This window comes from Bufo bufo, chromosome 3 (assembly GCF_905171765.1).
Source record: "Bufo bufo chromosome 3, aBufBuf1.1, whole genome shotgun sequence".
Classification (NCBI taxonomy): Eukaryota; Metazoa; Chordata; class Amphibia; order Anura; family Bufonidae; genus Bufo; species Bufo bufo.
In genome coordinates, this window is record NC_053391.1 from 99,299,165 (window position 1) to 99,323,608 (window position 24,444).

The following is a 24,444-nucleotide window of genomic DNA, read 5'->3' on the forward strand; positions in this document are numbered from 1 at the left end:
AGGAGGTATAGAAAGCACTAAGGTTTTCTGCTGTTGGAAGTTTCTCAGAAAAACTAATGTTATTCCAGGCGTCGTTACTCAATAGCTTGGACAGTTAGATATACAAACCCACGGTGCAAGTGTAAGGCTTATTGTATTTCTTATCAAGCCCATAAATGCAAGAGTCTGGGAGAATCATGATGGTACCACTAAGTCTGTAAAGATTACTTCAGAATGTCAAAGAAGTATCTCTCATATTTGATTTACGTTGAGAAAGGTTAATAGGTCCTCATAAAATAAAGCCACATTATTTAAGTTTTCACTTAAAAGTCTGATGTTACAACAGTGCCATCTGGAGGCAGATGGAAAATATTAAATATTATTTTACCATTTTTTTAATACCATTTCAAGGGTTAATATGACATCATTGTGTTATTAGCGCAAAAATACACCCACCTTACCTGATTGGAAATGCCTAATCCAGAAGGGGATGATTCTTAGATAAGGTGGGGAATAATTACTTGTGTGCAGAGCATCAGGGGCTCTCACACCAAAAAGAAAAACTTACGAAGGAAACTGACCACAAGAAATATATACTAAAAGAAACTTGGATTATATTTTGACTACTAGGAAAGTTCTTGAGAACTGGTCCCAACTGAAACTCTGTCTATCTTTGACCCGGTAACGTATACTGTGCTTATTGCTTGTGATATTAATAAGATATTTCTCTCGGTATACAGCAAAAAGTCCCCATACTGTGGGAATCTATAGTGTTAGGCGCCTCCATAATGCTGATTATTCTCTTAGCAAAGATGCATATTGCTAATGGAAGATCTGATATTATTTGAAAAGAGGACTAAACCATTGGGAAGTTATATTCCATAGTCTGATTGCCGAGCTGAATATTTTGTCGTATTAATATCATATATTTTTGATTGGTCATAAGGGAACAAAGTCAAGGGATAACGTTTATTTTTCCTGTAATAATCCGTGTTTTGTTATAGCCTGTTTGGTGAACAGAAGATCCTAAGTTTCTCCTGGTATATAAATTATTAGTCTGTTTGTTAAAAGTATAGCATTGGCATTTTGTCATAGGTAAATTTAAGTTATACTGTGCTGGTGAGATAGTGGTGTGTTCGCACCACCGTGTGGCATATTTTGGGCATTATTTTACAGCTTCATTTTTTATCTTTGCAATTGTATTGATTTTATATTCCTGGTTTGTATTGTGTATAATAAATTATATATATTTTTTTGCATAGACAATTGTCCCTTTGTTTCACTGCTTCCACAAATCAAATTAAGATACTCGATAAAATATAATTTTTTAATCCTCTCTTTTATATGAAGATTCTTTTTATATAGAAGATATTCGACATAAATGGAGGTCCCAGCGAGATAGAGATAATTTTTTAATTGTTTGTGAAAATAGTGAAGTGTCCCATATTTCTTATTAACTATTGATTATTGATCAGAAAGATGAGTGCAACAGGCAGTGACCCAGGTAGTGGCCGTGCTACAGCAGATAGTCCATCTAACCCGGAGCAGCTAGTCCATAACATTGTTGAATATATACATTCACGGGGTAAAATTGATAAAGATATAAATGAATGGATTAATGAGCTGCAGGAAAGAGCCAAGGAAGAACGTGGGGATATATGGATGCCAAGTGGCCTGGTTGATAGATACCTGACATACAGTACAGACCAAAAGTTTGGACACACCTTCTCATTCAAAGAGTTTTCTTTATTTTCATGACTATGAAAATTGTAGATTCACACTGAAAGCATCAAAACTATGAATTAACACATGTGGAATTATACACATAACAAACAAGTGTGAAACAACTGAAAATATGTCATATTCTAGGTTCTTCAAAGTAGCCACATTTTGCTTTGATTACTGCTTTGCACACTCTTGGCATTCTCTTGATGAGCTTCAAGAGGTAGTCCCCTGAAATGGTTTTCACTTCACAGGTGTGCCTGTAAGTGGGATTGCTTGCCTTATAAATGGAGTTGGGACCATCAGTGGCGTTGAGGAGAAGTCAGGTGGATACACAGCTGATAGTCCTACTGAATAGACTGTTAGAATTTGTATTATGGCAAGAAAAAAGCAGCTAAGTAAAGAAAAACGAGTGGCCATCATTACTTTAAGAAATGAAGGTCAGTCAGTCTGCCGAAAAATTGGGAAAACTTTGAAAGTAAGGGCTATTTGACCATGAAGGAGAGTGATGGGGTGCTGCGCCAGATGACCTGGCCTCCACAGTCACAGTTCGTTATGTATATAATTCCACATGTGTTAATTTATAGTTTTGATGCCTTCTTAGTAATGAAAATAAAGAAAACTCTTTGAATGAGAAGGTGTGTCCAAACTTTTGGTCTGTACTGTATATATTTATGTGTTACAAGATAATAACAAGAAGGACCAACACCTTTTATGCACATTGCCACCTGTTTTGTATGCATTGTTAGCAGTCAGTACTCTTTCACAGAATAGATATGAGGCTATAATGAAAACGCAAACCCATGTATACAAGATAGAAACAGAACTAAAATCCGCAGAAGCAACGATCAAGGAATTAGAGTACAAACTTGATCATAGCCATGATGCATATCAAAAGGCAAAAAGTGACTTGGAGGAGCTGCATCTCCGTTATTCCAAAATTCAGCAGACAGGCAAATCAAGCCGTACTATAGTTAATGCTGATAGAGATCCATCTAATACTGTGGGATCTCCAGACCCCCCAAATCTTACTCCCCAGCATATAGACATGTCATCACATGCTCTTAAAGCAGACTCCATCCACGACCCTAAGCCACCCGAAGGTGATGGCATGATTACACAGGAGGCATTGACCCAATTAAGTCGGGCATTCCAAACTGTAACCGCCCTACTAGGCACCAGCAACATGGAAGCCCCTAGAAGTGTCTCTCCACATATTCCCCTGGAGAGAGATGTTAGGGTTAAATCACCTGTGCCATGTGTGTCCTATGGAAGTGATCAAAAAGCATGTGATTCTGACAGTGATGTGGGAAAATGTGTGTCTTCTTCCGTACCACGCAGGCATGAGTTTGCCCATAAGGGGGATCAGGGTCCCAGGCGACCATCATATGCTGAAGTGGTTTCTAGGAAGAAAAATCCTCAGTATTCAGAATAGGATCAGAGTTCTTCAAGCATCATTAAGTTTCTGAATGCCACTGTGCCCAAGTTCTCTAAGAAAGGTTCTTCTCAAATAGCAAACCACTTAGAACTGTATGAGTCCACTATGGATTCTTTAAAGTTGTACTCTGATGTTGACAGGATCAGATTCCTACCATGGGCATTTGAAAATAAGTACAGTCACTATTTTACTTCCTTGAGGAATAGAGGAATTCAAGATTGGCAAGATGTCTTGCATGAAATTAAACTGGAATTCGGACCTTACCGAACCATTACTGCTGCAAAACGTGAGATTTATAAACTCACACCAGGCCAAGTATATTCAATGCATGGTATGGATTGAAAAGGTCAATGACAATTTATTGATTCCCATACAGGTGAACAATATAGCCCGGGTGAAAAATGCCAAGTTGGATCTGAAATCAGGTCACCAATCCTAAAATGATTAAAAGTTCCTCTCCACAGGACCAATGGGTTCATGATCTGGATGAAGATTCCCAGAGTCATAATGTGGTTGCAAGATGTCTTTTGTCTATCTCCATAGGAAGTAAGACTACAGAACATGTTTTCGGCGTGTTGAATGAACCACGTCATCAGATGTATATAGGTAACGACTGTTACGGCACCCCGGGCGTAAAAGGGGTTAAAACAGTTTAGGCGATCTTCCCCTTCGAGAGCTACAGGCACAGCTACTTACAGAACACCAAACTCTCGAACGGCATACAAGGGAATGCTCCAAACTCCCGAACGGAATACAGCATAGCACTCCAAACTCCCGAACGGAACCTCACGAATAGCTGCTAGCAGACTAATAGGAAACGCACCCAAGCAGCTTACACTCCTAGCAATCAGTCTCTAACAGCATACAGTGATTCCCCCCCAAGGACGAGACGAGGCTCTGTGTTGAGGGTCAAGCAGTGGACAGCCACATTAGTACCACCCACAGGGTTTTGTAAAACGACCAGTAAACATGTACAATACACTCAGACACTCCCACACAAAATCCTCCCCTCTGCCTGTGATACAATTACCTTACACAATGGGTTAATGTAATTATCACAGGCAGGAGAATACACAGTTTTACACAATGTCTTCTGTCCTGGAGACAATTGGGAAGTAATCCAATTTATCTCCAAGGGCAGAGGCAAAACTCCATTAGCCACATGGTAGCAAAAGACAATAAAAGACATAATAATATTTAACTGTGCAGCTATTACATAAAACATAGACCTTTAACATATCCCCAGATAGCTTGGATCTGAGCGCATTCAATTTTTAGGTGAATGGCACTCAGACTACATGAATACAGTTCAATTGCCATGGAGCCAAATTCTTTCACATAGTCTTTGCAGGGGAAAATCAAGCATTTCAACATGGGGCCATAGTCTAAAGGAAGCAGGCGGGCAACCAGGCTTCTCCAATGCAATGTGACGAGATTGGTCTTGTCACAATGACCTTCTACACCGATTTGCCGTGCAGTTTGATCTGGTTAACAATACCTTATGGTCCAGATTACCGGGAGACCCAGAGGGGTTCCAGGATCTAGAGCAAGCCTTAAGATGGGGACAACAGATGTCCTATGCCGTGAGTATCATGGTTGCTGATGAGGTTAAAATCCCTGAAGGATGCAAACCATTTCTTCTTCACATTCAATTGAAGAAGGAACAAAATTTGAAGAACGCAGATGCTTTGATTTATTTGTCCAACCAGATGCAGCAACTCGGTCTAAAGGTAAAGCCCACTCCTATAATAAACATCCATCAGGATCCATTGCACATGATAATCCATAACATGGCTCCCCATAGCATATCCCTGCAAAAGAACACCGTAATTGGTCTAGCTATGGATTTGGAATACTATACTTTTGGATTCCAGAATGATGTGATTGGACTTATTCCTGATGAATACCTAATAGAAGAACAGGTAGTGGAACAACATTTTTCCTCAACACCTGAGGGTTTATTCAATATCCAATCTGTTTATCCTTTCAGTTCTGAAGGTACATGCCACATCGAAGAGTCATCATTGGTTTTCAACCATGAGATCGATGAAAAGGAAAAACAAGTCATGCCAACAAGGATAAGATACGCTACACCCAAAATGATTTAACTAGTGAGCTTGAAGAAACTTATGAGTTAAGTCAGCCTGAAATCTTTTCAGAATTTCAGGAGCGGGTGGAAGAACAAATCTCTATAGCTAACACATGCTCCAATGAGTCATAGCGTCAACAGCTAAAGAAGCTCTTCACAAAATTCCGAAACATTTTTGCCAAGGATTCTTATGACTGTGGAGAAACAGACCTACATGTTGCAAGAATCCAAACAGATCCCAATGCACCCCCTGTCTTTGTCAAACAATACCAACTTCCGCTGGCGGCTTACGAGTCACTATCGGAAATTGTCAAAAACCTGGAGAGGTGGGGAATCATCCGTCCGATACATAGCTCGTTCAACCATCCTATACTTGGAGTCCTCAAACCCAACTGTCAATTTAGTCTCTGCTCAGACCTGAGGCAATTAAACAAATGTGTTTAGATGTCTGGATGGCCCATGCCATATATTGACCAATGTTTGACACAAATTCAAGGATCCAAAATTTTTACCGCCCTTGACTGTGCACAAGGATATTGGACAATTAAAGTGGATGAGAGGGATTAGTACAAAATTTCCTTCACATTTGGAAAACAACAATATGCATGGACCCGACTACCCTTCGGGTACATAAATGCGGGCCATGAATTTCCTGTGTTCATGCATAAGGCAATGCCTGATGCCACTGAACGAGGTACCTTATCCTATGTGGATGACATCCTAATCGAAAGCACGACTTTTGAGAAACACAATGCAGAACTGAGGCATGTACTAACCCGGCTGAGAAAAGCTGGTGTGAAACTTTTTTTGCAGAAGGCTCAATGGTGTCGTGCCAAGGTTAATTTCCTAGGTCACGAAATCACTGCTGGTGGAATCAACCCACAGAAGAAGAAGGTGGAGGCAGTGATCAACACCAAGTCACCTACAAATCTCAAGGAGTTGAGATCATTCCTGGGCATGATGAACTATTCCCGTAAGTTCATAGATAATTATGCCGAAATTACAAAACCTCTTTTGCAGTTGCTGAAGGAGTGAAATGGGAATGGAGTGAGCATCATGAGCAAGCTGTGAATGAGCTAAAGGCCAAGCTTGTCCAGGCCCCATGCCTTGCCTATCCAGAGGGTGGAAAACCTTTTCCTCGTGGAAACAGGTTTCACCGACAAAAGCGTGAATGCAGTCCTTTTCCAGAAAAAGGAAAACCTGAACAAGATCATCGCCTAGGCCAGCAAATCCTTATCACCGGTTGAGGTAAAATTCAATAATTGTGAGAAAGCATTATTGTCAACAGTGTGGGCTTTGCAATATTTGAGGAGCTTTATTCAAGGCGAAAAGATAATTGTCGAAACTGCACATCAACCACTACAATATTTGCAAAGTGATAGGATCAAGGATGGAAATCTGTCAAATAGCAGGATAACCGCCTGGACGATGTCCTTAATGGGATTGCCGTTGGAGATCAGGTATAAACAAAATAATAAGAACCAAGGTTGCTCAAGGATTAGCTGAACTTCATGATTGTTCCAATGCGGAACATAAAGGTGAATCACAAGAAAATGATTTCCTGGAAGAGCAATCTTCATCTCCATGTAAATCTTATGAAGAGGAATACTGCAAATCATTACTATATGTATATTAAGACGGCTGTTCTTTCCGTACGGATATAGGAACTGAGCGTACACTGGTTGCAGGTGTCTGAATTGTATGGAAAAATATATTCCCGAATAAGTCCATCGGATACAAAATCGGTCCCAAAAGTAGCCAGGTCGCAGAACTTACCGCTGTGTACAAAGCCGTACAAATGGCTATCGAAAAGGATATTAAAGAGTTTGCCATAATTACAGATTCTGATTATACTAGTAATAGCTTTGTGGAGTATTTCCCCGGATGGAAAATATCCAACATGATGAGAAGCAATAATAAGCCAGTCAAGCATGGTAGGATGTTTTGTAAGATCGACGAGATGTTTATTACCCACAGTCTTACCATTTACTGGAAAAAGGTAAGGGGTCATTAAAAATATCCAGGTATGGATAAGGAAGGAAATGATCTAGCAGACTCCCTTGCTAAACAAGCAACCATCAATGAAGAAGTCTTGGATGTGGATGACCTCATGGGAACTGTCCAAGTGGATGCAACAACAAGAAGCCAGGCCCTGAACTGAAGCAAATGTGTTACAATGGAGCCAAGATTCCCCTAGTGATGATCTCATCGCAAACCAAAAGGGGGATCCAGTTATTGGTACCTTTTATAAACACATTAAAGATCCACAGAATTGTCCCATAAATACGAAAGACTGCGATGGCAAAGAGGAGTTATGGATTTTGATGAAGGGTAAGTCCCAATTGTCATTACAGGATGGGTTGTTGATTAGGACCTCGAAGAATGGTATCATGCAATGGGTAGTACCCGCAGCATATTGAGGGTTGATGTTACAACACGCTCATGATGCACCAACAGCTGGGCATCGAGGTGGAAAGTTGACTACAAGACTACGCTTATTGGCCACATATGTTGCAAGATGTTCGCACGTATTGTCAAGGATGTCTAATCTGCCCTCAATTCCAGCCACAGGCACCCACTCATCGGGCGCCACTGATGAAAAGGGGGATGTCCATGCCATGGTCGGACATCCAAATTGACTTCATCGGACCAGTAACAACCTCATCAAAAGGCAACAGATACAGGTTAACCGTGACTTGCTTGTTCACAAAATTGGTGGAATGTTTGCCTTGTAAAACATGCAGTTCAAGCGTATGTGCATCTCTTTTCATTAACTACATATTTTCCAGGTTTGGTCTTCCCTAACGCATAGAGTCCGATCGTGGAAGTCATTTCACTAGTGAGGTGATGACAAAGATGTGGGAGATACTGGGGCTAAAAAGGAAGCTGCATATAGCTTATCGGCCAGCCTCTAGTGGTGGAGTGGAATGCTACAACCAATCCATTGTGAACATTTTAAAAAAGTTTGTCAATTAATCCGGTAAGGACTGGGATGTCAAGTTGCCTTTGTTTCTTATGGCCATTAGAGCCACCCCAAGCACAGCAAGCAAACTTTCTCCCTTCGAAATGATCACAGGAAGATGGTGTTACCCCAGCATTTTCTCTACCGGATGACAGACCACAATTTAACAAAGGCTACAACATCTCATCAATATATGGAAAATCTACACAAGTACCTTCAGCATGTTTTTGCGTTTGCCCAGAAGAATATAGAGAATGCCGCAATAAGTGCTAAGACATACTAGGATTTGAAGACTACACAGAAGGAGTATCAAATTTCCGATCAGGTTTATCTCTATAATTTCGCTCGGGATCAAGTGAAGGAGAGAAAGTTCTTACCTTTCTGGAAAGGACCTTATGTCATCATAGACAAGTTGTCACCAGTGGTCTACAAAATTAAAATCCCAAAAGGGGGATGAAATTGTAGACAAATGGGTGCACATTAACTAATTACGTGTTTGTCATCCTAGCCCACGACTTCGTGAGATGGAAGGAGTTGGATAAAGAGAGGTGAAGAGATATCAAGGTTCCAGCTGAAGACAGAAACCAGGATTGGTATCGTATGAACAAACATGTGTACTAACCCATCCTCACGTGTTTCCTCCGTAACTAAAAAAATCTCTTAACTTACCTCTAAAACAAAGAACTTGCTCTGTTCAAGAAAAGAACCTATGCCAATTGAAGGTACGTATATGATAGCATTAACTCTTTTCTTGCAGGATGAAAAGTGAAAGATGTATGTACTCATATGTGTCATGCAATATTTTATAGGCGCAAGATGCCATCAAAGATTATTGCCATTGTCTACGTCATCCTAATCTTGGGGAAGGAGTTCTACGCTGAGCCGATTGCTGTGCCAGGTCCTTCATCCGGAATAATGCTGCAGGACACCGCAGGGTTCATACTGACGAACAAGAGGATTCTATCCCAAAAAATCTACAGCGTCTTCGTCGAGAGACAATTCAACGTGTCAGAGATCCTGTCGCAGGAGATCCAATCCTGGTATCAGACGCAATCAGATTTTCCCAAGAACGGATTACGCAGATCCTGGAACAGGCGAGAAAGACCCTGACCAGAGAACAATTTTCTACAAACCAAAGCAATTCATTTTTGCAATCGTAGCCGCCATAATCTTTGGCGTAGTGGGCGCTGTTATTGCTACTGGTCTAACAGTTTCCAATGTCTTTATAGAGATGGAATTGGCACTCGAAATTGGTTAATTGAAAAGGAACCTAATAAATATTCATGCAGAGATGGAGAATCAAAACAAACATTTATCGGACTTCTATTCTGTTATGCAGGATCTATGGGATGGTTGAGTATCTTGACCATCCAAGTGGTGCGTTGGATAAGAATCTTCAAAAAGACTTTGGCCAAGTTATGGTTGAAACAGTACAAGCAAAGTTTATGCACCCAATCCTTAGAAGACTCCATATGAAAAGCCTTTTGGACATTCCAATACATTCACATTTATAGCAATGGAATATATTGTAATGAAGGGGGATTTGTAGTGCATTTTCATAAGTGTACAGTATTCTCTAATGATATTATAGCCCAAATAAATGCTCATTGCCTTTAAGAGTGAAATCAGCTTGAACCAAAGTTTTGTTATGTGGCTGAAGAGGCCAAGATGAGTTCATGGCAAGTTCAGTTTGTATAAGAGTTATAGTGAATATAAAGGACATTGTATTTTAAAAGTTATTGCTAAAAGATATGGGTATATATAGGGAGTATACTGGCTTCTCCAGACATGTCTGTCTGAAGGGAACAATGTTTGTTTCATGGCTAAGCCATGACGAGATAAGAATTTATATCCTTAAGACACATCTGGTGTGTGATGTCTATTCATATATTCACAAGTGTATATATATATATATATATATATATATATATATATATATATATATATATTCTCATGTATGGATTTATTTAGCTTTTTAATATAAACATATTAATGATTCATGTATAATATGCAATATTGATATATAGTATAACCAAATATTAATGTATACGTTATGCCGTGTGTATCTCACTGAGTGGATATAGTCTTAGAAAGTATAAAAAACACTAAGGTTTTCTGCTAATGGAAGTTTCTCAGAAAAGCTAATGTTATTCCAGGCATCGTTACTCAATTGCTTGGACAGTTAGATATACAAACCCATGGTGCAAGTGTAAGGCCCATTGTATTTCTTATTAAATCCATAAATTCAAGAGTATGGGAAAATCATGATTGGTACCACTAAGTCTGGAAAGATTACTTCAGAGTGTCAGAGAAGTATCCCTCCTCTTTGATATACGTTGAAAAAGGTTAAAAAGGTACTCCTAAAATAAAGCCACGTTATGTAAGTTTTCACTTACAAGTCTGATGTTACAACAGTGCCATCTGGAGGCAGATGGACAATATTATATCATTTACAATTTTTTAATACCATGTCAAGGGTTAATATGACATCATTGTGTTATTAGCATACGAATGCACCCACCTTACCTGATTGGAAATGCCTAATCCAGAAGGGGATGATTCTTAGATAAGGTGGGGAGTAATTACTCGTGTGCAGAGCATCAGGGAATCTCTCACCAAAAAGAAAAACTCACAAAGGAAACTGACCACAAAAAGATATACCAAAAGAAACTTGGATTATATTTCGACTACTAGGAAAGTTCTTGAGAACTGGTCCCATCTGAAACTCTGTCTATCTTTGACCCGGTAACGTATACTGTGCTTATTGTTCGTGATATTAATAAGATATTTCTCTCGGTATATAGCCAAAAGTCCCCATACTGTGGGAATATATAGTGTTAGGCGCCTCCATAATGCTGATTATTCTCTTAGCAAAGATGCATATTGCTAATGGAAGATCTGACATTATTTGAAAAGAGGACTAAACCCTTGGGACATTATATTCCGTAGTCTGATTGCCGAGCTGGATATTTTGTCATATTAATATCATATATTTTTGATTGGTCATAGGGAAACAGAGTCAAGGGATAACATTTATTCTTACTGTATAATCTGTGTTTTATCATGTTATAGCCTGTTTGGTAAACAGAAGATCCTAAGTTTCTCCTGGTATATAAATCATTGGTCTGTTTGTTAAAAGTATAGCATTGGCATTTTGTCATAGGTAACTAAGTTGTACTGTGCTGGTGAGATAGTGGTGTGTTAGCACCACCGTGTGGCATATTTTGGGTATTATTTTACAGCTTCATTGTTTGTCTTTGCAATTATATTGATTTTATATTCTTGGGTTGTATTGTGTATAATAAATTACATATATATTTTTGCATAGACAATTTTCCCTTTGTTGCAAAAAACAAATTAAGATACTCGATAAAAGAATTTAGAGGAGATTATGTCCGCCTGAAGGATCATATAATTTTTATATTTTTTTTTTATCCTCTCTTTTATATGAAGATTCTTTTTCTATAGAAGATATTCGACACCTTGTCTCTTAACTCAGTGTGAACTGTTCTAGTCCTGCTGTGGTGAAAGTGTGCCATGAGTGAACAAATGGCACCATTGCAAATATGCAACGTGAAACTGTGGAACACCACTGATATAATAGATGATTGTTGGCTATGAAGATGCAAGAGGACGGACCACCACTACAGTAAAGCAGTTCACCGCCAAAATGAACCAGGGGGCTACCAGATGTGTGTCTAAAACAGTTCAGAATACCCTACTGCATATGTGGCTCTAAAGCAGATGGATGGTCACTGCACCTCTGCTAATGAAGTTGCATCGGCAGAAAAGGCTTCAATTTTCGCAGCAGTATTAAAATTGGACCTCTCTTCGCCAATGAGTCACATTTTCTGCTTCTTCAAACAGATGGACGAACACCCTGCAGCCATTGCTGGAAGAACACACTGGTGGTGGCAGGGTATGGTCTTAGGAATATTTTCCTGGCATTCTCTGGGCCCACTCATCCATGTGGAAGGCACTCTCAGCTGATTTGGATATGAATCCATCCTTGCAGATCACGTACACCTATACATGCCGATTGTCTCCCCTGAGGCGGATGTATCTTCCAGCAAGACAATGCGACATGGCTAGAAATGTCAGACATTGGTTGGAACAGCATGACCAAGTCTTCCATGTATTACCCTGGTCTCCTAATTCCCCAGACTTAAACCCGATTGGGCATCTGTGGGTCCACCTCAATCGTCGCTTTATGGATCCTCCAGCAGCTGTCGGATGTCAGATACCTGTGACAACCTACCAGGTCCTTACTGAGTCACTCCAAGCTTATCTAGCTGCTGTCTGTGCTGCACACAGCGTTTACTCTGGCTGGTTTACTATTAGCTGGTGGTCATAATAATGTGACTCCAACTGTGTATTTTATAGCTCAGATAGGTCCCTTACATCTTACAAGAGCTGATCTGTAACATAAAAATTGGTGTGCGAGTCACAGCCCACCCCTTCTGTTTTGGTCACATATGGCTTCCGGATTTAACATTCTCCTCCCCCTTACTGGGTTTATTAAAATGTTATATAATGGAATTAACAAACCACTGTACGCTCCAAAGGATTAGTATTTTCTTCACGTGTAATTTTATGCATTACAGAATTACTTGGCAAAAAAAGAAAACCAGCACACGTTTTAAAAGTAACAATCTGAATTTTAATTGTTGTTGGTGGAGAGCAATCCATACCAAAAAGTGCAAATGTCTGGAGATGAGAGCAGGATTTTATACACCTATGTAGCAGCAATGACTGCACCCAGCCCCGCCTCAATGCATATAAATATATATATGTACACATTTATAAAAAGTTAAACACCACCTCTAGAAATGCTCTCACACATTAATCATTAGATGTATTGCCACAAAATTAAATTCATCCCCACCTATGCGGCGGAGGATTACATAACCCTAACAGGGTGGTGGCGGTGGGGTGCATAAAGGAGGGAAAAAAAAAGAATCGGCAACTGAACAATGACATCTGGATTATTGGTTACAAATTAATCTCTTGAAAAATAAATATCTGCTTTGTGATCAGGAAGCTATATTCATTTATATGAAACAATTATCTATGAAGATCCTTCTTGCAGCAACAGATTTAATTGCGAGGTAAGAGAGTGGTTTATGCAAGAGCTTAAGACGTTTTGGGCCCAAAATATTCAACAATACAATAATTGCCGTGTTACCTAGACCCTTATTGTTGAGCAGTGAGTGACTCATTTCAGACAGCAGATCTCGAGACTTCCTCCTTAAGCAAGTGTATATGTTACAAAGTGCACAGCATTAGTAAGCAGGGTTTCCCCAGTGTGATCTAGTTTAACGACCCTCTCTTGCCTTCGAGGACAGTGGTAACGGAATTACCAGTGAACAGTGTTAATAGACAATGGAAACATCACTGCAGTGCTGGACTGGTTCCCCCCATCCTATAAGTCATATACTTTGTGTAGGCCTCTGCTTTTGGTAGGAGAGTTGCCACAGACACATGAAAGGGGTTGTACATGTAAGACCCACATCTAACATCTCGGGATAACTATCCATCCATATAACATTCACTGAATGTACTTTCTGATTACAAAACCCGGCAGATATGTGAGTTTTAGTTGCGTTGTCTCAAAGGATGGAGAGAGTACAATAAAAGAGGGGATTCTGTATTAAGGCGCTCTGTCATGCGTCACCATCCTCATGGTCAGTACTGCAGCATAGATAGAGACTTAATGCTCCACATTTAATTCCTATTTTGTTCTATTAAAGAACAAAAAGCTCAATGTCTTCTCATGGAAAGCCATTCCGGAATCCGACCCGGGACAGGATACCTATAACATAGCTTTCATCACAAAACAATCTACAGTTTTCTACGATCCTCCACACCAGCCTGTACAAGTGCACTTTTCACATTTTCCTCCTGCTGAATATGGACTTCTTTCCAGTGTTCTTATCACTGACACTGAGTCCAATTAGCAGCCGAGCTTTCTCATCCTCCTCCTGCTGATTCATGTCTGTCTTTACCTCACTTTTGCCTTTTGTTTCTGCCCCAGCAGCCGGTTTAAGACGTAGTTTCTCTTTAATGACCTGTGTAAAGAAGAACACACATAGGGTTAAAGGTGGTGTTCCATTTCATTTATGGCCAATAAGTGTGGATCACACCTCTGGGACCCGCTCTTAGCTCCAGAAAAGGGCCCCCGAACAGCAGCCGCACATGCCCAGACATGCTCCATTCACCATTGTGAGTTCTGAAAATGCAGTCATGGCTATTTCCAGCGGTCCGACAGCAGATAACGGAGAGGTGTCTGCGCTTGCGTGGCTTGCTCTCTATTCACTCCTATGGGACCTCTTAAAATAGTCGAGCACTCTACCTTGGCTATTTTTCGGAAGTCTCATAGCAGTGAATGGAGAGGAAGCAGCTCATGTACAGTGTGCTTTCCTTCACTACCGGGGAGCTGTTCTGGAGATAAAAATGAGTGCCAGAGGTGAGACCCGCATCTGTGGCATATTCTAGTGATATTCCACAATGATGAGATAGGAAAATATTTCTCTATTTATGAGAACAGAGAATTGCGAAATGAGTAGACTGGTGTAGAGTTTGCAGTTCTCACCTGGGCCACTAGGGCCTTTCGACTATCTCTCTTCACTGCCATGGCAAAGTCCAGCCATGTCCAGGTATTGTTGTGATACTCCAGACAAGGTAACACTAGGTTCAATTCTCCCCAGTCCACGCTGTTCTTCTCACCCTGAAAGCAAGTAATTTAAATTAAACAATGTGTTTTTCTAAAATAAAAACATCACAGTCCAAACAGTCTTGAAAATGTTAAAAGATCTCCAGAGCCTGTATGACATAAATGATCAAAAAATAAATAAAAAAATATAATTGTGAAAGTGTCAAGACCACTACATGATATGGCAGAATTTATCATGCCTGCACTGCAGAATTCCAGTTTCAAAGAGTTGCAAAAAATTATAATAGGGCTTTGTGACTTTTGAGTTCACCTGTGCAAAATTGTGACTCACTCCAGTTTTGAAAATTGTGTCGCAACTCAAATAATAGGGGCTGATGTAAAAAAAAAAAAGAACTGGAGCAGGATTTGTAGAGAACATCGATTTAAAGATGCACCAAATTTAACAAACAATGTGCAACTTTTTATATATTTGGTGCAAATTACACCAATGCAGACTCAAGCAAAACTGACTTCAAATATTACCCTCATGATAAATTCCCCAATGTTTTTTCTGTCCAGTGATGGGAGACAACTGGTATTCAAACTGGTGTGACATATGGCTGAAATGATCCCATCAAAAAAAACATGGGATCAGTTCTGACCCACCCCAGAGGGGAAATACACTGGAGATCCGGTTATCTAGGAACCCTGCCTTAGTGAAATTCAATTAATTATTTACCCCTATCTGCTTCACCTTCCTTTGTCTTAAAGGGGTTGTCCCACGAAAAATATTCTACAGTTTTCAAACCAGCACCTGGATCTGAATACTTTTGTAACTGCATGTAATTAAAAATATAGCATAGCCACTCAGTTAGTCAATAAAATGTATCTGTAGAGCGCCACCTGCTGTTTAGCTCCTCTGTGGAATGGAGAGAAGATAATATAATGACCACTGCTATATAATCATTCCACTATAAAGGCCATTATTCATGGTTTCTGGGCAATAGATCGCTGTTTACACATCACAATCTGCTGCCCAGAAACAATTATTTAGATGTGGTCCATATCTGCAAAGTATACACCCGATGAAGAAGCATTTACTTGTTCTTCAAGTCACTTATCGGGAATGAGCAGGGAACCAGCACTGAAAGGCTGCACATTTTTCTAGGGTTCTGCCACCATCAACAAATGGACTGATGCTATACAACTGACCAGTTAAAGGTGTTTTCCGAGACTTAAATATCACCAGTATCTGATCACCTAGAACCCCTGCCGATCAGCTGTTTGAGAAGGAAGCAACGCTCACAGTAGCGCCATGGCCTTCTCTCAGCTTTCCCTACGCCAAGTGACGACACGTTCATCAGTCACATGGCCTAGGAGCAGCTGAGCCCCACAATGTACGGCCCTGTGCTTGGTAAGCATGGAGAAGGCTGTGGAGCTCACGGTAGTGCTGGTCCCTTCTCAAACAGCCGACTGGTGGGGGTGTCGGACTCCCACTGATCAGATACTGATGACCTATCCAAAAGATAGATTATCAGTATTTAAATCTAGGAAGACCCTTTGAATTTCCAGCCGATACCTCATCATACAGAGAGCCTGATGAACCACCCCTGGCTTCTGATATCTTGATTTCAGGTAAGAATTCAGAAGTTTTTGTGACTTAACTTGCATACCTTGTAGCTGACACAGAGAGGCACCTGAGGAATTTTAATGTAGATGAATGAATTGTTCATGGCAGCTCGCTCCTTCATTTTGTCCAAATCGTCAACAGGATGCTATTATGAGAGAAGTACATACGTCTGGTCTTATAATGTGTTCAACAGGATTATCATAAGGATTTTTTCACACCTCCAAATTACCTCAGGTGCTTTCCGAAATGAACGTCTGACTCCCGTTGTCCGATTTAAACCCTGTCCACTACCCTTGCCTGGGCCTAGAGACACAGCATCCTCAGCCACAATGAGCTGCCTTGGCTTTACCACTGGCATGCCTAAAACAAAGTGTGTGAACAGTGAGATTTATGTAAATCCTTCTTCATTTAGTTACCAAAGGCAATTCAATTAAAGTGCACAAGTCCTCAGATGGTCATATTCTTTTTGGAGGCTCCAAATCTGACCAAACGAATTGAATTAGTGCTTACAATGCAAAGAGAAGTGCAGAAGTTTTTAATAACAAATGATTATGTTTTCGATTGGCTTCTATGGGCAGCATTGGATATTCTTCACTGCATACATTTTTATATATAAGGTCCCTTATTGTATACCCTGGATACAGTCTGTACATAGGACATTCACCCTGGATATAGCGTGTACACAGGATATTCTCTCTTTACCTGTTGTAACAAGTTTTGATTTATCCTCCTCATCCCCAACCTCCTCTTCTTCTACACTGCGTCCTGGGAAGAAGAATCCCATCATCCTATGGAAGAACTGATGTGTGAGCTGAATGGTTAGAGGAACCACATTCACCTGCAAACAGAAACAAATAATGTATGCATGTATAAAATACGTATATACACAGAAAAATGTTAGGCTTCAGCTATTTGTATATAACCTGTATCTGAAAAGGTTGTATACAAGGAACATCTCCATAGACTGGAGGCTTTCAGGAACATAAATCATTCCATGGTTACTACCTTGAGTTTTATTATCATGAACTGTTCAGAATAACCTCTAAATAAGCTTATATTTAGCTTTCTTGGGAGGTCCACAGCAATCTGCCCCAAAGTGTTGATCACCATAACAAACTCTTTTTGCCCATGTCCCAAACTATGAAACTTTTATAAACGATTAATATCGCTTGGTAAAGTTGTGATCGGCTACAATATTTCCCCTTCTGCAAATTTTATTACATGGCACCCATTCAAATTCTAGGCAACCATGTACTGTAATAAATGGCTGGGTACAGCCTGGCCTAGCAGAAAGTACACTTATTGCAAGAGATACAGACCACAAAATAATCTGAATAAAGAATCCAAGGAAATGGCAGACGTAAAGGACATGAGATACTTCATTTCTATCATAAAATACAATATTAGAAGACTGTTACCTCAAAGTGCTCTTTTATGGAGATGCCTCCTACAGGTGGACGGACTTTGCTATACAGTCTCAGTGCAAGTTGTCTGCCTGACTGAGCAGGACTCTGTGGTCTTAGGGCCACCTGTGGAAGAAAAGAACACCCAGGTAATGATTTAATGGGATTTAGATAGCAAACCATAAAAATTATGTGTGGAGCTGAATGCTTGTAATTCAACTTTGATTTTCTTACCTTGTAAACGGCATTAGGGAGCAGATTGTTCATTGTAAACCAGCCCAGTTCAAGCAGATGCTCAGCAGTATCATCAGACTTATTGACCTTTGTTGTATAAGATAATAGTATTAAAACATATTACATTCACAGTATTTCAGTTTGCAGAAGAATCTTTTTTATTTTATTTCTCCAAGTAATGGGGTAGTCTCTGCAATACAACCACTTCTCTAAGCATAGCCATGGTCCATGATCCTTGCTAGGGGAAGTAGCCATTGCATGGGCAATGTAATATAGTTGACCATGTAACACACATTACAAGGTCCATGACAAGTAGGCTGGTTCTCCCCTAACCTATAATTTCTATACCTGAAATGTTTTGATTAAACTACCTGTTTAATTCCATTTTATCCTCCCAGGTAAACTTTATTTTTTTGTGTCTTCGCTTTTTTCCAGAGATCTCAATTCACTTCCCTTTCTAGAGTTGTTCCTACCTTGCTATATAGGAACCTCTTCAGTTCTAGCTCTGCAATGCCCAACTGCCCGTCCTGCTCCGTGAGTCTCCATCGTGCCTGGGCAAAGTAGAATTCAGTACGACGAACCACGCTCACGTCTTCTTGCTGCTTGCGCAATTCCATCTTATTTGCCCTCTGTAGCTGGAAGTCTTTAAAGCATCTGAAATAAATTCAATGGGTTTTAGTTCAACAGTGGCCAATAAGGATGGTCACTAGAACCACTTGTCTGACGAGAGAGACGATGTGGATTGAGCATGACTAATTATTTTGGTTTGATGTCCTATATAGTTAGGAACTTAAATGAGTTGTCTGACCTCAAAACAAACTTTAGTGAGGGCTGAGAAAGTGTTTAACAGAAAGAAAAATGCAGTCACTTATTTAATGCTACTCCGATCCAAGGCTCCTGTCACCAGAGAACCTGAAGTGTGACTTTTCGTGCACAGCAACAGCCATTTATTGGCCCCAGCAGTGACATCTCCCCAAGCGGCATGTGATCACAGAAGCGCAGCAGTCATGAGCTGTGAATGGATGCAGTGGTGCACATGAATAGGATGTCACTTCTGCTACACCTGGAACTAAAAGGAGCAGGGGTTGAGCCTAGGTGGTGGATCGGATCACTGTTGAACGGATGAGTACATTTGTTTTCTTTCTGTTAAACCCTACCCTACTTTCTCAACCCTAATTTACTTTGGGGATCGGAAAATCCCTTTAACCCCTTACGTCCTAACTTTAAATAGGCATTCCGGCGCCGCGGGGGTTAATCGCAACTGGATGCCGGCTGAAATCATTCAGCTGGCATCCTGTCACAACGCCAGGGGGGGGGGGGGGCGACGACCCCCCGTATCGGCGATCGCCGCAAACCGCAGGTCAATTCAGACCTGCGGTTTGCTGCGATTTCTGCAGTTTCTGATCCCCGCGGTCCCTGATCAGAAATTAATTTTTTTTCTTCATTTTACCAGTGTCATGAAGTACAATATGTGACGAAAAAACAATCTCAGAATGGCGTGGATAAGTCAAAGTGTTTTAAAGTTATGAGCACTTAAAGTGACACTGGTCAGATTTGCAAAAAATGGCCAAGTCCTTAAGGTAAAATAGGGCTGGGTCCTTAAGGGGTTAAAGAGGACCATTCATGGGTCTAGACATTATCAAATAAGTAAGGGGTTGTGTAGGGCATAGTGCAGGGATGCAAGATCACTTACTAGTTTATCTGTGCAGCGCTCTTTTCCCCCGCTGTGCCCCCCTTTTACTTTTCCTGCCTGGTATGTAAAATAGGATTTTTTTTGCTTAGTGTCGCCTCCTAGTGGCAGCATCTATACCCATGGTCTTCTGTGTCCCCCAATGATACGGGCGAGTAATGAATATCATCGGTACAGGGAGGAGGAGACGGCCCTGTTTCTCAATGGGCGTCTCCTTCTCCGTGGCTGTAGCGCTGTCCAAATGCAGCAGAGAGCGTCACAGCCAGTGAGAAAAAAAAAAGCTCACATTCTGCCGTTGAGAAACAGGGCCGTCTCGTCCTCCCTGTACCGATGATATTCATTACATAACATACCAGGCGGTAAAAGTAAAAGGGGGGCACAGTGGGGGAACGGAGTGCCGCACAGATGAACTAGAAGTGATCTTACATCCCTGCACAACCCCTTACTTATTAGATAATGTATGGAACGGTGAAAGGTCCTCTTTAATATTAAACTATGTGGATTTCATGATCATAAAACAGTCTTATACTGACATGTATAAGTTACCTAATGAGGATATTCAGTTCTTCACTCTTCTGCTGCAAGTCCGTCTTCTCCTGGAAGAGCTGTCCCTGTAGTTTAAGATGTTGCTCATTCAAAGACTCATTCTTGCTTTCATCATGAAGCAACTGGAAAACAAAGTTAATGTCACACTTTGGAATAAAGATATTTCCACTAGAAGAGACGCCATAGCACCATGGTTAATGGAACCGTTACAGCTGTGATTTGACTTTCATTTTAAAACAGATAAATGGACTGCCCTGAATTATACTGGGAGCTAGGGGTGTGTGTTTTTACAGAAAGAATAGCACTGGACTCTAAGCCGATATTCCTGGCATGGATAAGCAATTGTTTTACTGTTGGCAAAATTGTTGCTTTTTAGCCACATTTATGATGAGTGACTACAGCATAGCTGCTTGAAATAATGGGAGTCGGTTGTGTCTGAATTCTTCTTCGTGTCTTATCAGTGGCTCAGACTGCCACTACATCATTCCCTCATGCTTTACACTGCAGCTAAGGCCGGGTTCACATACACACTGAACACCAGCAGTCTGTTCCAGCGGAGGGAGTCAACTGTATCTGGCATAGCCGGATACCGCCACACACCACTGGATCCCCATACTGTAATGGTATCCAACCAATATGCCATTTAGGCCAGACAAAAATACCACATGCAGTACTTTTTGTCTGGCCCAAAGCTGGCACATATGGCGGAAACCAGCTGATTCCATTCCAGTCAAAGGGGATCCGGTGGTGCGTGGTGACATCCTGCTATGTCGAATACAGTGAACTCCAGAAGTCTGTTCCTCCGCCAGAACAGAATGTCGGATTGTATGTGAATCGAGCCTAAGGCTGGTTGTAAGATCACACCACAATGTCACTAGGAAGACACACCACAAAATTCTTAGTGTATACAGAACATATTTCCATTATAGGAGGCCAAAAATATTATAACCTACCAGCAACTACAGTGCCAAGAAGAAAATGATGATTAGGTAACTGTGTGTAGATCCTACTCATAGGGAACAAATAAATAAAAAATACAAGAGAAGGTGATCAGACCTTTACAACGGAATACATTTGCTTCTCCAGCAGTCGTATTTGCAACACGTGTTGACGAACGGCTTCCTGGAGATGTAAGATGCTGCTTCGCTGCTCCTCGGGGTTACTGGAGATCTCCAACTGGAAACGAACACGCTGCTTTTTCTCACTGTGCTCCTAGTGACATTATATGAAACAAAATGATTGAATGCTACAAGTGTAGTTTCTTCAATGCTTATATTCGCTTTTTCAGTTTTCCCTATATAATTTCTGACAGTCGTTAAACTATTGTGCTCATGATGCACTAAGAACAGTCTTCCTCTATGCATACTCATCCATCTGCACCTCTTGTTGAGATAACCCAACCTGAACCCTATTCCTAATGCTATAAAACACAACCAGTATCTCTAATCAACAAATCCTGCATACCTTCAAATGGTGAACTCTACAGCAATTCAGCAGCGTTTCTATACCTAAATCCAGAGGAAAATCTGCACTACTTGGTGCATATTTTGTCACTGCAGACTTCGGCCAGATACACTACATGTGGTCGTACCCAACAAATAGGTTTCATTTATGCTTTTTTGTAAAACATTAGCAATCAATTTATAGAGACAATGCATGAACAGCTTGTATAGGTTAGAAAATGACACAGATATGCTTAAAATAAAGACAAATAAGGATCACACACCTTTCGCTTTGGCTCCACGTGCAATAGCAAATTGTTGACAATATCCAAGATCATTGCATATTGTGCAGGGTTGGTGGAAATTTCCAGATGCTGGTGTTTTAATGTAAAGGTATCAGCAGCAGCTGTAGTGAAGAACAATATGTCAGTCATGCTGCGTTTGCCCTACAATGGTTCTTCATAAATTTCCCGATGAAAACTAGATACTAAAAATATCATATAAGCTAAGCAAAAAAGAAATTAGCTGCTGACCAAGGAGTTTGAAAGTTGCCATTGTGACAGCTTACAGGAAAATTAGATTCTTATTGGGAATTTTTCCTGCCCAACTTTTAGATACTGTGAACAACCCAATTCACACTACCATGTGTGTCTTCAGAAATACTACAGGGATGAGATGTTATGTTTCGGCTCCCTACCCTAAAATAAAAACCATAGGGGGAATTTTTTAAAGGATGCATGCAAGTTTTACGGCATACAAAAATCACAATTGCGTGAGCCAGTGGTATTGTGTGCAAAAATGCGCCACTTTTTCAAAATCTGATTCTGCTCTTGCAACTTTTGAAAAAAATAGTGGGGCTTGGATTCTGCTCTTGCCACTTATATCCCCGACACCATGGGGAATCAATGATATTGCAACTCAGCTTCCTTGAAGTAAATAGACCTATATGCCAACACCACAGAAGAAGAAAGAAGAAAGAAGCCAAGACATGTTTTCATAATTTTTTAAGGAATCAATAGGATTCAGGAGAGAATTATTGTTGGTAGATGCTGCCCAAGAAAGTACAAGTTGAGAATTCTGTGCATGTTTTCCAGGTTTTGGCTTCTATTTGCCTTTCAGATCAAGAGCATCTAATGGTGGCAAACCTAATAGATTATGGTTGCTTTCTGCAGCTACATGCGCTATACACAGCAGCAAATATGTTGGCTTTCAATTTCTTATTTACGGTTCAATCATTATTTTATTAAATCGTATAATTGAATAATGTATAAATATATCCAATGAGTATACAAAACAGTAAAGTACAAGGTCAAGAACTGGACATACCACTAAGTCTGAGGTAGTATTACATTCAATAATTAGTCTTACGGAACAAAATTTCAAGTATTAGTACCGTTGGGGCTTCCATAGATGAATCTAAGAGCATACACGGCATTTATTCTCTAACTTCCAGACTAGTAACCACATAAGACCGGGAAGACATCACAAGACGTGACAGACCAAAACAAGACATATACAAAAGGAAAGGGGGGGGGGGGGGGAGAGGGTGTATAGGATAGGATAGGAGATTCTACTTTCAATTTCTTATTTATAGGTGACCCTCAGTTCGGGCACTTTGTAAGGGTAGTGTCAGTCATAGCAGCCGCGGGTCTGTGTGGATTGCTGGTGAAAGAAGTGCTAACTCTTTGCTGTTTGTAAATGGCCACATGTTTTTTAGTCAAACCATGTGGCCATTAATAAACAGAAACCTCTTTCATCAGCAAGCAGTGTGAACTTGAGCTTCATGGTCTCATCATGGAAGCAATTTGGTGACAATGTGGTACAGCACCCAAAAGATAGTATTTAAAACAGGCTTGTACTAGATCCCATGCACGTAAGTGCCTTCTGAGCTTATGACTGTTTTCAGCCCAAACATATTGCATGCTTTCATCTAAAGCAGGCATGCTCTACCTGCGGCCCTCTAGCTGTTGCAAAACTACAACTCCCAGCATGCCCGAACAGCCTACAGCAGGGGAGTTGGAGTTTTACAACAGCTGGAGGGCCGCAGGTTGTGCATGCCTGATCTAAAGCATACATAGATACCAGTTTTCTCAATGCAGCAGTGTATATACCTTCTTGTCCTTTCAGCAAGTCTTCTTTTTCTGGATGTAATGGCGTTGGGGGAGGTTTGATTTGTAAAGCCAACTCCGGGTCTATGTCGTGACTGTAGCTGATGTAGTACATGTGGCAATTACAGCGGGAGATTATTCTCTGCACCTGCTGGTGTTGTTGAGCCTCTGCAGGCTGACTCCAGTCTGTAAGAAACAAAAGAGCAGAAATTAAGAAATATGATGGGAGTCTGTTTATTAGACTTCATAGCCCGACACACAGAAGCAGACTCTAACCTGTGGTGGTGCTGACCATGCCTCCAACTGCTTGGCCACTCTCCATGAGCTCCTGCACAGAGTCCAGATTCCTGTGACGATGCTCCTCGATGTTCTTAACCTGAATACATCAGAACACTAGTCATTCGAGTTGTCCAAAAGTTTATAAAGAAGAAAAAGGGGCAGCAAGTGTTCTAAAATAAAAAAAATAAGGAGATTTTTGTATAACTTATTAGTAAAATCTCTTTCTCGCTCTACATTGGGGGACACAGAGACCGTGGGTATAGCTATGTC

General features: G+C 40.6%; 1 protein-coding gene across 3 annotated transcripts in view; it reads right to left on the minus strand.

Moving 5' to 3' along the window:
- Positions 1–12,827: 12,827 nt before the first annotated feature.
- The window catches only part of KIAA0100 (KIAA0100 ortholog), a 92,453-nt gene continuing 80,836 nt past the window's right edge, over positions 12,828–24,444 (minus strand). For 2 of the 3 annotated variants that reach the window (XM_040423398.1, XM_040423397.1), the window contains exons 27-39: positions 24,172–24,271; positions 23,899–24,081; positions 22,072–22,193; positions 21,402–21,557; positions 20,346–20,467; positions 18,583–18,763; positions 18,110–18,196; positions 17,891–18,001; positions 17,175–17,310; positions 16,702–16,832; positions 16,516–16,617; positions 14,783–14,917; positions 12,828–14,258 (exon numbers count right to left, since the gene is read on the minus strand). In XM_040423398.1, coding sequence (XP_040279332.1) covers positions 14,079–14,258; positions 14,783–14,917; positions 16,516–16,617; positions 16,702–16,832; positions 17,175–17,310; positions 17,891–18,001; positions 18,110–18,196; positions 18,583–18,763; positions 20,346–20,467; positions 21,402–21,557; positions 22,072–22,193; positions 23,899–24,081; positions 24,172–24,271 — 1,746 coding nt within the window. In that variant the 3' untranslated portion in view covers positions 12,828–14,078. Of the gene's footprint in view, positions 14,259–14,308; positions 14,442–14,717; positions 14,918–16,515; positions 16,618–16,701; positions 16,833–17,174; positions 17,311–17,890; positions 18,002–18,109; positions 18,197–18,582; positions 18,764–20,345; positions 20,468–21,401; positions 21,558–22,071; positions 22,194–23,898; positions 24,082–24,171; positions 24,272–24,444 lie in introns of those variants that run through there. The other variant, XM_040423396.1, reaches the window with a different exon arrangement.